We start from the raw sequence: 18,142 nt of genomic DNA on the forward strand, positions 1-18,142 counted from the left end.
ACCCACCCAACCCCCATAAAATCTCTACGTCTGAAATAGGCTCTACAATGACAGAGAGAAGAGATAAAAAGACATTAATCCCCCGTTTTGACTGCTGCTGGGGAGCGAGGAGAGAGCCAGACATACATTTACCATGCATCCAAAAACACATATGGCTCTGGCATAAAAACATATATACATAATTGGACATATTAACAGTTGTGACTGCACTACGTGACACACGCAGCACAGACGAAAACACACACATTATCTGGTTTCCATCATATAAACAACCTTGCATGTTGACACAAAATACAGGAGCAGATTCTTATCTCTTTATCTCCTTTCCTTCTTATCCCACAACAGAAACAGACGACCCCCCCCCCCCCCCCCCCCCCCCCCCCCCCCCCCCCCCCCCCCTTCCCCCCGTGCCCCCCCTCCCCAAGCAAGTAGTGACAAGTCATCATGTTTCCACAAATTTGTATACATGTAACCCATTTCAGAGATTTGGGGTATATGCTAACTTATTTTGCAGACAATGGTTTTTTACTTTCACAGACCTCATACAATAAAGAAAACAAAGCAACTCTGACTGCAGCTTTCTAATTTGAATAGATTCAGTGTAACGGATGTTTTTATATTCTATGAGAAAAGTCACCTTGAGCCTTTGTAGTCAAACCACAGCAACTCATTTCCCTCGTCTCTAATCCATACATTGCATAGCATAGCAAGCCCTCCTTTCACATCTACTGTTTGCCTAACTGCTGCAAAATGAAGAGGTAGACCCAGGGAGAGGAAGAGGGTGGGGGATGGGGCACAAAATGAGGCAAATAATCTGCGGTTTACATTTTAAAAAAAATACATAATTTTCATGATGCTCCGATCTTGTTAGATTGAAGAAGCCAGACTCGCAGCTACTGGACTTCTTCTAGGAAATGTGCCACGAGAAATAACATGTAAATGAAACAACTAGATGTGAATAGAAGCAGATTACATGTTGTGTGATTTTGCAATGTATTTGTCATTTTGAGTTGAGGTTATGTTGTGTTATGTAGAAATCCATTGGTTCATTGAGGTTGTGAACCAAAAAAGGTTAGCAACCACCAGGTTGCATAACACACCTAACACTCCCTCCACATCGCTGCAGTGATCCAAAACCAAAAATCCAAAAGGACTGATCCACACACACATGCAGGCACACACAGACAGACAGACAGAGACACACACACACAAATACACACACAAACACACACACACACACACTTCACCCAGGTACAGGGCTGGGATACACTTCATCAAAATGGAGGACAGGGGAGCCTGCTGAATGGGATTTCATTCCATTATGTAATCATCTAACCCAGTGACAAATCACCAGACAGCAGATCTCTTGTAAATTTTGGGCCCCCTCAAAATTTTGTCATAAAACAGTTTTCTTTTTAGGAGATATTTCTTTGTACCATCTACCTCATTTTTTTGCATTTTCTCACTTTTTCTGGAGATATTATTCTTTCTCCCCCTTGTTGACTGTCTCTTTACCCTCTACCTCTCATCGTGCATGATAGGTCTGTCTCAGGTCACATTCCTTTTCTTTCTGTTCCCTTTTCTGTTTTCTGCTGTTTCTGCTGTTACTTGCCATTTCTCTTAAGCACCCCGTCCACAAACTCAATCCCATTAAGTTTCCCTTTTTCCCTTCCCACTTTATCTTTCCTTACTCTAATCCTGTGTCCCACCCCTCAAGCCCTACACATTTACACAGTTTCTTTCATGTTCAAACCCAGCTTTCCCCCTGCTCCCACTGTATTTTTTTTCAATGACCCCACCACCACTGGCCTTACCAGGTATGGGCTACAGTGAAGCGTCGTCTCTGGCGTATGCTCTTGTTGACCATCAGCTTGCGGAAGAGGCGCGGGGAGCTTCTTGGGGACAGTTTTGGGGATGTGGCGCCCCTCTTCCCTCCGACCACACCTGGGATTTTTGGAGGCTCCAGCTCCAAGTGCATGTGCTCCTTGAATGTCCGAATGCAGGAATCCATTTCAACGCTCAGCTCGTTGGATGACATCCCTGCAACCTGGGTTGAGTCTTTCTTTACTTTTTTAAATTCTGCCCTTTCCATCCCAATTCAGTCACATCAGCTAGTCATGTACAGCTGATTTCATCCTTCTCTTGCCACAGAGAAGTTTACGCTGGGTTGAAATGTTATGGCGGAAAGATTGAGGCTACCTCACACACAAACATTCACCCAGAAAAAAAGGCCAGCTCAATCATACCCTTTTGTTGTTTGTGTTGCCCGTTCTTCACAGGGTCAAGGATTAGCCAGCCGGCAGGCGTGCCCTCTCCCTCTTTCTTTCCTTTGAGTAATGCACCGTGCTTTCCTGCTGGTCTTCTGTTCATCAGAGGTTCTCAGAGGAGCTTCGCCCACAATAGGGTCACATCTACTTCTTGCAGAAGAGAAGAATTCCTATTCTCAAAAATGCTTCTCTACTATTTCCCTCCTGGTCTTGCTGTCTGTAACACGCTCACCCCAGTGCTCTATAACTCTGCTTCTTTTTCTCTATGTCCCTGTGTAATTAGTGGCGCCTGCCAAACACACACCTCAGTACCAGCTCTTTTGCAATGTCCACCCAGGCAGCTTGATGTTGAAGGATCTCCCTTATGAAAGATTTAAAAGGGCTGAAAACTGCTGTCTACCTCCTCCTGTCTTGCTCTCCCCTCCATCAAGCACTGCTTGAATGACCTCCTCTCTGCAAACAACCCCCACTTCTCCCAAAGGCACTCCCGGTGTGGCACAGAGTGACTCCCACTATGCCGAGCCTCAAGTCAAATTTACCTTCACTCGCAGTTAGAGCGGTGAGCCGAGCACAGGACAGCATGCAGGCAAATGCTTCACTTGCTGTTTCATTCAGAATATACACAAGGAGATGAGAGCAGGCACGCAGCGAGAGCAAGCCACGCCTCCCCAGCTATAGGATTGGTTAGTGGTTGTTGTGACGACAAGCAGGCAGGCACAGTAACAGGTCGTCAGATTTATTATTTAATTTCTGTTTAGCCGGGATTTGTGCTAATGTTGCTGATGATGTTGTGACCTTTCGTGAGGCAGGCAACTGGGGAGTGCAGGCCAAAAGAAAAATGGCAATTTGGAAGGGAGATAAAAGCAAACAGCTTAATGGGCATCAGTGAGGAGAAACATACACACTGCGCCAAAGGTCAACTAATTCAAATAAACAGTCTAAAGCAAGCATAGCCTGTACATAAAAAGTCCAATTGTACTAAGAAGGCAACCACGTATCATCTTCCTACATACAGTATATTCCGTTGTAATCTATCTACATGTACAATCTTTCTCTCTCTCACACACACACACACACACACACACACACACACACACAATTCTATCTGAATTGAAACAATCCAACCACAAGATTGACAAGACAATAAGATGTAGCAAGAAAGAAAAAAAGAAAGAAAGAAATTGATCCACACACACAAAGGGCTACTCAGAGTGAAGAAAAGAAGAGACAAAAAAGAGGGGAAATGCCCTAAAGGTAGAGAGCAGAGAACAGGAGGGAGAAAAATCCAAGTGGAACATCAGAAGAGGCAGAATGGCAGCGTGACGAGTATTGGATGTGTGAGCTTGTCTGCGGATTTGTTTTGGTTGTTAGTCACCGATGATTCTGAGCCATCGAAACATGGAGTGCTTTCTCACAAAAAGCTTGCCAATAAAACTTTTGAAAATAGTCCTACCAAGCCTGTATATAAAGAAGAAAACACTCGTAGTAATGTGATGCGTCATATAAGAGTGTGCATCGGCCAATGATGCATGGCATTCCCTGGCTCTTTCTTCCCTGTCACTCTCCTGTTTTACTCCAAGTACCAGGTTAAACAAATACTTCACAAAAAAACAGTGGACACAGGATTAAAAATAACGGACCTGTATCTTCTTCCAGACTAATACATCCTGGTAGAATTCAATTCTTGTAGGTAAACTGGTTGTTATGCACACCATGTGAACATTTTTTGAAGCCCAAAGATTCAGTCACTTTCCATGGACCAATGTTAAAACGCAAACAAGAGTTCATTAACTTTGGATTGACAAAAAAAAAAAAACATAAGACAACAATGCTCGGAGGGCTAACGAGGAGTCTGCCGTTTCAAGTAACAACTAAAACCAGATAATCCAATGTAACATTAGCGTTAGTTATTGTCATGTTTCTACCACTGCTACTGCTAGTATATCTGCTGAAGAATTTGCAACATTTCCCACTGTTGGTAAAAGTTGAGGCTTCATTAAGAAACAGCATCTCAAGAGAGAGGACGACAAACATGCAGGTGTGGGGCACGACTGGGGCAGCATTTGTTGCAACTTTGATTGATCTTCCCCATAACTGGACACATGCACAGGAGAAGAGTTCGGAAGGAGAAAAAGCTGTGCACTTTGTTTGAGACAGGAATGTTGGATGCTGTGTGTGCAAAGGAGCAAAGCCTTTGTTGATAACATGAAAGGTGTGCGTTTTGCCGAGGAATGGATTAATGGGACAGTGATTAGTTGTGTACAAAAGAAAACATTTACAAGCACGGTAACAGCATCGCTAATAAGAGAGCAACTGAAAAAGCAGAAATTAAAAGTGAAACTCTCAAAAATGAGTGGTAGTCTGATGCAGGAAACGATCAGCTCATTTAGAACAGCTTAAATGGTTGCAAAGTAAAAGGCTGGCTTCCACAAAAATGAGTGCCCTAATTTAGCTTAATGAATTTAACCAGTCGGCACTGCACACAGATCCGACCATTCCTGTGCTGCGACTATAGAGCATTGATTGCCAAAGAAATTAAGAAAGCATTTGTGTCTCATGTCACATCATTCAATGTTCCCATTAGCAGCACATTGGATGAAAGTACCGTACATGGATGCACATACTGTACACGATTGTGTATGTAAGATGCACAATCAACAGCCAGTGTTTTTTTTGACATAGTTGAATTAGACAGGGGAACAGATGCTGAGTCAAAATGTAGTTCTTTAAATGAGAGCCTGGGATAGAGCTGGGTTGGATGACAAATTTCTACATTTAAATCTCATCAGCAATGCCACAGATGGAGGGTTTGTCCTGACCAGGAGAGAGAATTGACTTGTGACGAGACTTAAATGGAAATCAAGTCATGTCAATTTGCTGCTTTGCTCATCACTGGGAGTTGGCAGTGCAGACATTTTCTGATCAACAATGAACACATAGAATTGAGCGGACTGAAATTTTGACCAAATGGTGGAGCTACGTTAAAAAGTTAAGGGATCACCCAAGTGATTGCAATTAATCCTGAGGGTGACATCAATATCTACACCAAATGTTGTGGCAATCCAATAGTTGCTGAGACATTTGACTTAAACCCACAAATGTCAACCTTGTGGTGGTGCTAAGAAAAAAGTCAGGAAGTCACCAAAGTCAGTAGGATCCATCCAGTTGTGTTCACGAATGTCTGTTCTCTTATCTTATAGTTGTTAAGATTGTTCAGTCCAAGATGGCGGACAGACTGACTTTCAGACACGCCACTCCAATGGCATGGCTAAAAAAAAAAAAAAAAAACATTGTAAATTACCTTTCGAGTTATAGTTTTGAAAATAATTTGAAGCTGTCTTATTGGGTTCTGGGATACTATGTTGAGCAATTGTCTCTGGTTTTTATCTAATCTCCCTACATTGTTGAATGAGTGTAGGGTTAAACGTCTTATAAGAATCCCTGCCCTTCTAAGCCTGACTTGTCACTTTCCATAATGTCACAACATTGCGTCAGCCTGCCCCATGTTGCCTTTGTCTTAGGTCTCCCACGATAAAATCCTAAGGAGGGGAACCAGAACAACCTTAGGCCCTGTGTGTGTGTGTGTGTGTGTGTGTGTGTGTGTGTGTGTGTGTGTGTGTGTGTGTGTGTGTGTGTGTGTGTGTGTGTGTGTGTGTGTGTGCGTGTGTGTGTGTGTGTTTGAGTGTGTGTCTGAATGTGTGTGTTTATCATGAGTGTGTGGGTCAGATGGAGGTGATCAGGAGTGCATGCGTGTTATTAGATAAGATTAGATTAGATCCGTGTTGTGGGTTTAGGGGGCAAACACAAAGAGAAAGCAGATATAAAAAGATGCTTTGAACTTTTTTATCCATTTGAATTATATCCAAGTGATCAATGCAAATAGAGCCAAAGGATCAAAGCTTATTAAATAGAAAACAAACACAGTGAAAAATATGAGTAAAAAATGACAGCAGAGAACACTAGAAAAGGGGTTCCATGTTGTTTATGGAGAAATCTGGAGAAAACAATTAAAGTGTATTATGATTTGAAGATAACCTCTTACTATTTCCTCCGTGTACAATCAAGAACAGAAAAAGAGTGATGCTACAAACCTCTCCCAGGGTTGTTTCAGTATATTGTAGCATGAAGACAGTTATCCTATTTACGTTCGGTGAAATCGGTGTCAACGATCAGTGTCAACTCACAGCCCAACGGACTTAACAACTGTGAAGTTTAACTCAAATTAAGATAGGAGAGGATGGCCATGCAACAAAAAGTGACAACCAGAGAAGCCGAGGTAATTGCAGATAAAAACAGATTATTTTTCCTCTAAACCACAACTCTCCCAAAGCTGATGAAACTGTGGAGCACATGACTCTCCATTCCAAGGATTTAGCATAAGACTGGATCATATTTGACCATCCAATGTTCCACTAGCTAAGCTGTATAATCATGCAAAATTATGTGGAAATATTAGATGCATGTTGACTGTTGATGTTCTGGTGAAGCTGAGGTGAGCGGCATTTTCCCTCCCCATAGATTGATAGTAATGTTGCACCAAGAGCCCCACCTATTCAACTAAAAAGATAATTTAAATGTTCTCAGATGAAGTTGAAATCAAAGTTTTGTTCCTGTCAAACTGTGTGCAAAACATTTAGTTAGTCTGCTGAATTTCCAAGCTAAAGTCCAAGTTAGGTTTTCATATACATGGTAGGGTTGGAACTGAATAGATGGAAATTCCCATCAAGACAAGTATAATTTTTGTGCATAATGTGTCTGCCTTGGCCTCTGTGCATGTTAAAATGAAATATGTAAGATCCAATTCTGCTTACTGGCTGTGCAGATTACTTACACCCACACAAAAGCCGTCTGGAACACCAGCAGAGAGAACAACACACTTCACAAAGAAAGTACACAGAGTGCAGACGAGTCATAATCTGACTAGTGTCATCCCGACCCAGGGTGAAGAGTGAATCCAAATATAGTTTCAAATCAAATTTGGAGACGGATCCGAAATGACAAAATTCATTCATGGCGGGAAATTATATCATTATACATCACAGAGAGCACTGGGTTGGACTTTAAATAGATACATGTTTACAAGCACTCTGCACATTCTTAGTATGCAATGGACATGCAGGCTAGTACCAGGCATTATAATCCTGCTTTTGTCTTTCATGTCTAATGTATCCCTTAATTACAACAAACTACAGTGAAACTACAGTACAACCTTTTCATAGAAGTTAATCTTATTACTTACAAATAATATATTTTCCTGAATTTTACACCTCCAACTTCCTGTATTGTTTTGGGCGATATTTACAGATCAGAAATTTACTTTCCAAAATGCTACAACATCTTACATAACTCTATTAATAGGCTTACAGAACACAATAATGCTGGTGCTGGGTTCAAGCAGAACATATCCCATTTGATCATTCCCCTTTTCTCTTGTGTAAATACTGTGAATGGCTATGGGTCAACTTTTATGATGTTTGTTTGGCATTCTTGAAAACTAGAAGAAGAAAAAAATGCAGTAAGGCAAAAGCTGTAGTCAAAGCGAAATTTGCCTGCCAATATGTATTCATGTATTGTGGCCAAAAGCAAAGGGGACAGGAAATAGCCTGGGGAGAGTTGTAAACAAATAAACAAAGTTGTTAGTTATGTAACATTTATCCATAACTATACTGTAAATCTTATATCACTGTCCTTCTTTCACTATAGCAAAGCAGCATCTCTCCTTCTGTGCTGCTTGTATTAGTTTGCTCTGCTGGTATATAAGAATATAAGGAAACAATATTTACTGAATGATTATGCTCTCTCCCTCTCTCAAACAGTCTGGACACTGGAGAGCCGAAGTCAATCAAACTGGAACTTAAAGAAGTCGGGTCAAAGAGATTCACAGTAACATGAAAAGCGTAGGGTAATTTATGGTGTTGGTCTTAACCAACAAATACACTGCAAACTACTACTAACTAGTATTTTCATCTTAGTTTTGCATCAGCTAGCATTTCTAATTAAATTCGCTGGATACACGGTTTAACGTAATTAGCTCTTACCAGTGTATTGCCATGTGTATTTTGTCCATGGGCAATCATTCCCAAAACATCTGCCTTGGTCTGCCTTGTTGCACGATCAAAATGTTCCTCAAAACTTTCCCCTTTCAGCATGTAGCCTGCTAGCTCCAAGTTTCACGTGGTTTCCCAAAACACAGAGACTTTAGCAAGTTGAGGGACATCTGGGGGCACCGGATGTTCCGCCAATTATTCAAATGCCCCCTACCCCTAAATGTATGTGTCCTAAACATGCACAAGATACATTCTGTTCGACACACACGTGGAGTATTTTTAAATAAGTGCCGACTTTCAGTCATTGACACTCCTTTACAGTTAAGTTATGCACCACACTGACTGACCACACGCAATCCATAAGGCACTCTGAAACAAATAAAAAATAATTGGATCCCAAAATAACTTCTTGCTCCCTCCACTTCCTTCCAAACATTAATGAAAACCCTTAAATAAATACAAGAGAAAGGAAGGCTTAAGAGAAGACAAGGAACTGTGTGGATCACTGGTGCTTAAACATTAAACACACACACACACACACATAGCTTCCAGCTGTAGGCATCACTACAGATGGGAGTAATCCGAGTTGAGGACCTTCAGGAAGGTTCTGCTGACCCTGATGTTATATAGCAGCATTGATGCCTGAAGGAGACATAGTGTGATGGCTTTTTAAAAGACGGTAAGGCCAGGAGGGAAAAGCACACCGGGGGAAACATGTCTGCCTCACCACCAGGGTTACTGACAACTGACACACACCGCACCTGCTATAAAGTCTGCAGTTGCCCAAGCGGACTGCGCAGCCAACAATAAACTTGCTGTTGACATAAGGAAATAGAAGTCATTGTCAAATTCGATAAAAATAAAATAGATATACACATATGTTCAGATGAGTTACAAATAACCACCACAATTCTCCAGAAAAGCCCATAGAAACTCTCTGTGACGATATACAGTATATTTCCTCATTTGGTGTTTTCATAATGGTTGGTGGAGAGCACTGAGTAACCCACAATCTCCCACAGGTGTTAAATTGGTTTGAGATCTGGTGACCGCAAAGGCTATAGTAAATTATTCACTTTGTTTTCATCCTCATCAAACACCCTCATCAGCAGTGAACCCCGGTGTAAAAGCTTCTGCATTTATGTTTTTCTACTCATTTATTCAGATTTTTCCTTTAATCTGTGACCAGTCAGTATGTGTGAATAAATGTGTAAGCCCATTTATTAAACCATGATAACACTGCACTCTTCTGGTAGAAAAAGAAATTCCAGGTCTTAAAGCATTCAGTCAATCACTTCTCAACGTCTCTAACAAGCGTTTTTCACTATTTTCTGACATTTGTTAGATTGAATAGACTTAATCAATTATTCAAAAAATAACAAGGAAAATAATCGCTAAAAGAAGCTATTTGAAAATAAAAAGATGGGTATGCCAACAATTTCTCTATCATATAGGGTAATTCTTTATAATGAATGGTAATAACTGTTTTGTAGGCACTGCATTGATGGTAAGAATGAAGTGACCAAGAGCAATGGTTTCCAACCTATGGCTTGGGACCCCAAAGGGGGTCACAAGACAAATTTGAGGGGTCATGAATTAATCAACAAGATAAAAGAAGAAAAACATTACTGCTATTGAAATTCAGGAGTTTTATCTTTTTAGGTCTTTTAAGATGTGAATCACTCTGGATCACTCTTTAAATGAGAATTCCAGTTGATTCCAATACATAGCTCTGTTGTTTGTAAATTTGAAGTGCTGTCATTAGAGTGAAAAATTAAAACTATTGGTGATGCCAACACTAAGTTATCCTCCTGCTAGAGTTAGCACCAAACAGGCTTAAACAGGGCAAGTTTACAGAGCTACTTGTTGGAATTGACTGGTATTCCCCTTTAATTTAGCTGCTTGTAGACATGTACAATCTTTCACAGTCGGTCACATGGAGGCGTTATTTAGCTAAAAAAGGTTATGAGCAAAAAAGGTCACCAGGACAGGACACACACATACAATACACACATATGCACATACACTTTAGTGCAGCATGAATTAGGACTGATTATTACCAACCTTTCCAGCAGATCTTATTTATCTAACTGAACGTAATTAAACACTTGGCAACTCCATTTAAAGTTCTAAAATACTAACATTGCACACGCCCGCACGCATGCACGTGCGCGCATGCGCAACAACTGTGCGTAAGGCATGGTGCATAAATAATGAAACAAGTGTCATTTCAACAAGCTGAATGCAACATGACAGATCAGTCAGTAATGCAGAGAGTGACACTAACAAGATTTCCAAAGCCCAGTCTTTGCTCAGTATGACTGGGGGATCCTGTGGTTTACTACTTTGCAAATAAGAATAACTTTGTCTCCAATGATTAGCGCCCCCCCCCCCAACTAAGTATGAAAAAATGTGTTACTTTTTTTTTAATGATTATTTAATGTCGATTAATGTCTGCTTGTCTGAAGAGACACAGTCACAAGTGTTCTTCAAGTGTACAGAACATTTCCAGGCCGGCTACGTATTTACCATTGACCCCTCTTGTATTCTTGTAACTAGTCCCCTGTTCCACAACCAAAACAAAAGCCACATTGCTCCCTCAAAAGCTGTAGCTCAACAAGCCGCTGGAGACTCATCTACAACACCCTGGCCTAAGCTTTCCCAAGCAGTGCGATACCCTAATATGTGGAACAAAGCAGAAACCATTTAACACTAATGAGGATAACCACCCCCATCTGCCAGTTTATAGGCGCTGTCTCTGACTACTGTTAGCTAGCAGCTGGATTAAACCAAGGGGGCAAGCCAGACTAGCCATTTTGTTGCCAACAAGCCATCACCCGCGGTCAGCATTCCATTGACTTCCATTCATTTTGGTGCCACTTTGACAGCAAATCACTTTACATCTAAAGCGTTTAAAGACTCTATTTGTCCATTGTCTGTTTCTAAAGAACCACAACAATGTATCAAAGGCTCCATTACCTTATATCTTATGTTCTGGCTCCATAGCAGGCGTTTTCGTACAGGATAAGCTCGCAGGCAGTTTTGATTTACAGGAGCTGTTTAACTTTAATTACTAATGTTAACTAGCATTTTAGTTAGTAATAAAAAATAATTAGTTAGCAATAATTAGCCTGTGCCTATGTTATCTCCTAACATGTACCTATGCTCTCTGTCTCTGCAAGACAAGCTAAAAGACACAAACCAGCACTGGTCACTGCTGTTGTCGGAAAAACACAGACGTGACTAAAGGCGTTTTCTTGAAACTGGTAAGCCTTGTGGTGCATTCAAAGTTATTGATAAATATCTTTTTCTCATCTGTTTTTTGTCATTTAACAGCAATTTACTGGTGAAAGAAGTTGGAAGAAGAAGTTCCTATTACATTTTTAATAAATCATTTAAAATTCCCACTTTTTTGTGGTCATCAAAAATTGATCCAATTCATGACTCAAAACTGTGGTCCGTTCCGAACCCTGAGTCTTGTGATCCCTTGCACCCCTAGTCTATATCCTCGACATTCAACTTCCGGGATGTCAACAAGTAGTCCGTTTCTTTCCGCTATTTTGTGTTGGAATTTTAAACTCAGATTTATAATGACTGTGGTGAACTGCTCCTCAGATCTCGTAAATCCAGACGGCTAGCTAGGTTATCTGTCCAATCAGAGTTTTCTCTCGCATGACTAAAACAACTTTGAACAATCACGTTCCACCAAAACAAGCTCCTTCCAGAGGCTATTTTGCAACAGCTCTTGCGGAGCTGATCGATGATTGTGATTGGTTTAAAGAAATGCCAATAAACCAGTTTTTAGCCAGACCCCAAAGGAGGATGGTCTGGCAAAGTGAGACTAACTCCTCAGGAACGAAGAAAAGCAGCCTTATGTTTAGATCGATTGTACATTTACATTGTGTCATAAACAATGAAGTGTTCTGCTACCATAGAGCATGTTGAGTTGTATTGCCTTTGATTTTACTGTCCACTCACCATTCAGGATCAACGGGCGTGATGTCTATCCTGGGAGGGGCTCCAAAGGGCAAGGACGTTGGCCTGGTCATGATTTCGTCATCAGGTGTCCGCGACCTCTCCCCCTGACGCCATGACAATGGGGGAAGCTGCAAGTTGCCAGAGAAACGGCGTCGGCCACGGCGCAGGTCAACACCCAGTGTGCAGGACGGAGATGTGAAAGACTCACTGAAACAGCAATCTTGAGGCTCTTTGCAGTCCTGAGAAGAGAAACAAATGAAGAAAGAAGTGAGGGAAATGTAGTTTGAATATTCATTTAGAGTCACCTAGAGAAAGATAAGTGGAAATATTTAGAGACACAATATAATACAATATGAAAGGAATATTGAATAACTCAACTTATTATATTAGTCTTTCTTTCATTTCAATGAAAAACCTGTGTTTAAATTTCTAAACCACAACTTTTTTCTCCAGCTTATCAGATGTTTGCCCACTAAGGGGCGCCACAAGTCGGTTTCTGACTAAAGATGGAGCCGCATGGGTAAAGCACTACACCTCAGTCCCTCTGGTGACCTATTATAAGCCTGACACCTCCTTTCCCTTTTCCCAGCCTTTCAAGTCTTAAAGAAACATAGAAATAAATCAAAAAACAAATTCTACGTCATAAAGTGGAGTTAGTAAAAAAATGTCAATCACTCATCAAACCTTTGAAGGCCCACATTCTAATGACTTAAATAAATGTCAAAACAAGATCTGCGAAAATAAATCTCACAAGTCTGTTTTGTATTTGTTTTTTCATCAATGTCTTCACACACATATCCCTCCTCAAAACTTCTACTCTTCCCTTCCACCTCATTTTCAGGTTTAATTGTTCTTGTTAGCGTGTACTGTCTGTAGCAAACTAATTGCAGGGCATAAATGACATGTTTATTTGTCAGCTGCACAGTCAAATGCACATGCAAATCTGAAGGGCATAATCAATCTGGTCTTGTTAGTGTGCATTCATAGTTCTGAAAACCAGGGCGTTATTTAGCATCTCAGAAATCGTCAGTATGACAAGGATTAAAAAATACCTCCTTTATACACTCACAAAAAGGAATAGCAGCTTCTCACCTTTTATCCACAATTACTTCTTTTTTTTTTATTTATTTTTATCAATTTACACGGTTATTCAAAAATCAGTTAACCAATCTGGTAATGTTCTTTTTTTCCTAAGGCTACCCTTTAACTAACTACTCATAACCTAGTTGTCCAATATAGGGTGTTATTTGTTTGGGAAGCTCAGGCTGGATGTAGGTAGAGTTAGAAGCTTCAAGACACCCCATGTGCTCAGCAACAAACAGAGGCATACAATATGCACAGAAGTTCCCTACACATCTAACATGTAGCAGATTCTATCATATTAAAACCAAATATACTGCATTGTAAATGCAAAATCAGAGTTATCTTATTTGTCTCTTCTGGTTGACCTGGTATAAGCCATTTTAGCCTATTTTTTTAAAATCTAAAGATGGGTCACTTTCTTTTTTAGGGTCTTTAAATTTGAAAATTAATGAGCAACTATTTTGACATTAACTTAATATTTCAAGTCGTTTTCAGGTGAAAATGACAAATATTTCGGATTTCCAGTGTATTTCTCGTGACAATATATCACTTTTCTTTGTCTTATATTATTTTTCTATCGTATTGTATATTTAATATATTTTGGTCTATTTCACACAAATGTCACATTAGGCTGATAAGGAAATGTGCTCGACAAATCTCACTATTTTCTGATATTTTTTAGACGAAATATTACTTGAGAAAAAAATGGACAGATCATTTGATCCATCCATCCACCCGTTAGATGTGCAAGCTTTTCCTCGAGGAGGTTGCGTGAGGGCTGGAGCCAATCCCAGTTTACATTGGGTGAGATACAGTGACACAGAGACAGACAAGACCATTCCTTGTTGATAGTGTAGGAAGCTTTATACAGTAAATAAAAGTATAAGGTAAAAAAAAACATTTTTTTTACTCCTGGTCCTGTACAAGTCTAGTCAGAGTTGGCAGTAGTGCAGAGGAAAAATAAACGACCAAATCATTTCATCTGATTCTATATTTTTAAGCTTAACTTTTTGGGTCTTCAGTAGTAAGTCCTTTCTCTGGTGAACACAGCCTCCCACTTTTAGTCCCACAACAGCTCTTCTTGGCCATTTGCCTTCCCCCGCTTACTCACGGCGGCTTCTGTGCTTTATCAAACTAACTACACAGTGCCAAAGATCTTGATAGGAAGCATAACAAACTAAATGAATTCTTGCTTCACACAGAATAAGACAAATGTTGCTGACTTTTAGCAGCATGGGTTGTGACTTGTTTTTTCCGTTCAATCAGAGCTAATGGTAAACAAGGATATTGAATATCAGACTTAATTTGCATGTTGGTGGTAGCAGCTACAGCGGATGCATTTGGGGACTTTGTTCTATTTTGTTTTAAAAACCTCAACATTCGCATTGTTTGCCTCCAGCCATCCATTGCAGATTACCATTTATTCATGAAGAATGTTAATGCAGATATTTTTCAGTTGTACTGAATAAAAATTGAACTTATTGTATTTCACAGTGTGACACTTCATCTGTGTTTTTGTATTTAGCCGTTGTCTACTTTGGTTTTGGGTCTTGTTCATATATATATTGAATGCTTGAATTTCACCGAGCTTGGAACTAAATGCTTTACGTGCTATTTGTCTCTGAGTGCTGCTGTTCAGCAATTCAGTAACAGAAACCATTATGCTCATATTGAATTATTGAACTTGCATAAGCACTTTAGATTTGTGCTCCATAGCAATGTGTTCCGTGCATTCACTGGAATTGGGTGTGTGCCAGGGGTGGACTCAGTCTTTGACTATTTTTACTCTGCATAATTTCACTGTAGGTTTCATTTTGTGCCCGTACTGCAAACTAATTCCTCTCAGGGATTATATTGTTAATCAATCAATCAATCAATCAATCAATCAATCAATCAGTCAGTCAGTCAATCAGCCTACAAATACTGTGGATTTGAAGTTTGAAGTTTGTGTCTTTGCTGTTATGTGGCTTGTTTTGCATATTGCTGTAAATAGTAATGTAGCCATATTTAAACAGTCAAAACTTTAGCAAAACTTAAAAAATCTACAGGTGGAAAAACTTCAGACTTAGAAACTTTATAAAACACTCAATTTTTAAGAAGTTACCACCAGGAAGTGAATACTCCTAAAGTCATTACCTGCACAAACCATAGTCCGTAAAAGAAATGGACAAAGCAACGGCATTATACTTTGACGGAGAGCAGTGAAGTCTATAAGAAGCACTTTTCCGGTGATGGCTAGGCGTTACTGCGCAGCCTCCAACTGAGCTTGACGACGTAGATGTAACGCGAGTTAACTTTCTGAAAGTTGTAAGTCTTCTGGCAGTGCGGAGAGAAATCTCAATCATTCCCAATCAGCAGAGACGGAGAGCGTAGGTACTGTATATGTTAGGAGAAAACATAGTCACAGGCTAATTATTGCTAACCAAAATGCTAGTTAACAATAGTAATTAAACTTAAACAGCAGAAATATGTAATGAAATACAAAGCAGTAAAAAGGCTCTGCTGCGGTGCCCTCTTTAAGTATAAAAAAAAGAAACAGAAAGGAAACTACTGCCTGCCTTCCTTACTATTCTCATGAGTAAGGTGGAAGAGGCAACAGTACTTCGCCTTGATAGCTCAGAGAGGAGATGGAGGAGGAGTGTGGTGGAAAGGCAAGGACAAAGTGAGATATGGGAGGGATAAGAACTGCACTGCAGAGCAGAGAGGAGGAAGAAAGGAAAATGGAGGATGGTGATATTAGATGAGAGAAGGCCCAGCATAGAGAGAAAGAAAAAAAAATTGCATACAACACAGAAGAAACATAAGAGCAGAGTTGAGGACACATTCATAAAGACACAGATAGAGCTTAATATAAAGTGGCAATCATTTCTTAAATCAGATAATGTCCTCACAGTAGCAATCGCACTGAACAGAAATACAGACAGATGACAACACCAAGCTGGACGCCTGCAAATGTCTGCGCCACACTAACGCTTAAAAAGGCATCAAAGCGATAACCGTTTCCATCTTCCATCTTTAAGGCTAGTGTAATGAATTTTTTTTTCATGGTTTTCAATAAATCAACTTCTTGTATCCACAGCAACTTGCACTAATGTATCGTCGCTGTCAGGCAGAAACCTTGTATGTCCATAGTGCGTCTTTCATAAATCAATGCTATAGGTCACCCTTTAAGTCAGTTTGTGGGGTTTTTAAATATCTAAACAGTGTAGAGGTGATTTTATCTCACTCCGTCTGAGGTAAATAGTTCAATATCTTTTTTTTTTTTTAAATAAGCCTTTTTCACAATTTTTGGAAAAACAACCATTTTGGACATACATGGTTTTCATCAGACAACGACGCTATTGTAGTTAAGTATGGTCAATGCAGAGGCCACCCGACTTAACAGCTCTATTACACATTAATCATGATCTCTTGGAAAGTGTTCCTCCATGTGAGTCATTACTGCTTTTCTTTACATAGAGTTGGGAGGTAGTGGAACATTTGATTGGCTGAGAGAAGAAAGAGATGGAAGTGTGAATTGAAAGTCCTAAATCAATTCTAAATGGTCTGACTCATCAGCCTCAAAGCTAATTGTTTTAATCACCTATTATGTTGATAAATGCAGAGATGTGACCACAGCGAATGATTTGTCTATTTTACTTTGTACCTATAGTGTAAAGGGTTACACACGCCCCCTGCTACTAACTAGAGCTAGACAGATACATTTTCCAGACTGATATTAGCTTATTGCAGACATATCGCTATATTGCATATGTTGGCTGATAAGTAACAAGAAATTGCAGAACAGAAATGCCAAGCTGGGTTAACATTACATAGTGTAGTTTGTCCACCAGAGAGAATTGACAAGTTGATTTGTTGACAGTGAATTTCCTGCCTAATATGCATCTAACTCTTCATGTTGAAAAAAACATCATGAATGGATACTAATTGATATGAGTATCAGTGTTATAAATTCAGTATTGGTCGGGTTATACCACAAACATTCGGCACTTTAACATCTCTGCTTGTATTCCCAGGGTAAAGCTTTCACTTCGAAGAAGTCATTATACATTCTTGAAAGATGCCGCTCTGTTTTTAAAAGTATGGCGATTCCTATGCATTCTTTATACATCATGAATCTACTGGGCTACTACAGTTAGAGAATAGTCATCTTCTTGGTAAAAGGAAACCAGTATTGTTTTATATGAGATGGGATAAAAATCCTATAATCCGGTTTTTGCCTTGCTAGAAATACATCCTGCTTCTCCCTGCTTCATCTCTTCTCATAAACATTGTGGTGTTTAACCTGCGCGTTTTTGTTGTTTCTGTAGAGGACGGTCATAAATCACATGACAGCCAAAGGTTGGTGTTTGAACAGATGACCAATGCTTTTCTGGTGAGGACACTCTTAAAAGGCTTTGTCCAATGTGTGCTGTATTCCTGGTTTATATTCAATGTTGACAAGGCTGCAAAGGTACATTATCTTGTGTAATCGTGTGTGTGTGTGTGTGTGTGTGTGTGTGTGTCTGTGAGAGAGAGAGGATGGGTCAGGTGCAGAGAAGTCCAATATCATTAGCCATGGCCTCTGATTATTAGTCTCTTTCTATCACACACGCACACAGTCACGCATACACACATGGTGAACAGCTGTTTCTAATGGCACTGTTGCACATCACAGGCTGGCTGAGTCCTGAGCAGCCCCCCCCCCCCTCCTCCCACCAGCCATAGCTTTGAATACTGTTACCTGTTGATACTCACCGAAGCTCAGAAGACTAAAATTTGTATTAT

General features: G+C 40.1%; 1 protein-coding gene across 2 annotated transcripts in view; it reads right to left on the minus strand.

Annotated features, from left to right (window-relative positions):
* pde4ba (phosphodiesterase 4B, cAMP-specific a) overlaps nt 1–18,142 on the minus strand; it is a 168,742-nt gene that overhangs the window by 120,669 nt on the left and 29,931 nt on the right. The window contains exon 3 of one of the 2 annotated variants that reach the window (XM_034881114.1): nt 12,293–12,531. In XM_034881114.1, the coding sequence (XP_034737005.1) occupies nt 12,293–12,531 (239 nt within the window). Of the gene's footprint in view, nt 1–1,814; nt 2,868–12,292; nt 12,532–18,142 lie in introns of those variants that run through there. The other variant, XM_034881115.1, reaches the window with a different exon arrangement.

This window comes from Etheostoma cragini, chromosome 9 (assembly GCF_013103735.1).
Source record: "Etheostoma cragini isolate CJK2018 chromosome 9, CSU_Ecrag_1.0, whole genome shotgun sequence".
NCBI classification, from domain to species: domain Eukaryota; kingdom Metazoa; phylum Chordata; class Actinopteri; order Perciformes; family Percidae; genus Etheostoma; species Etheostoma cragini.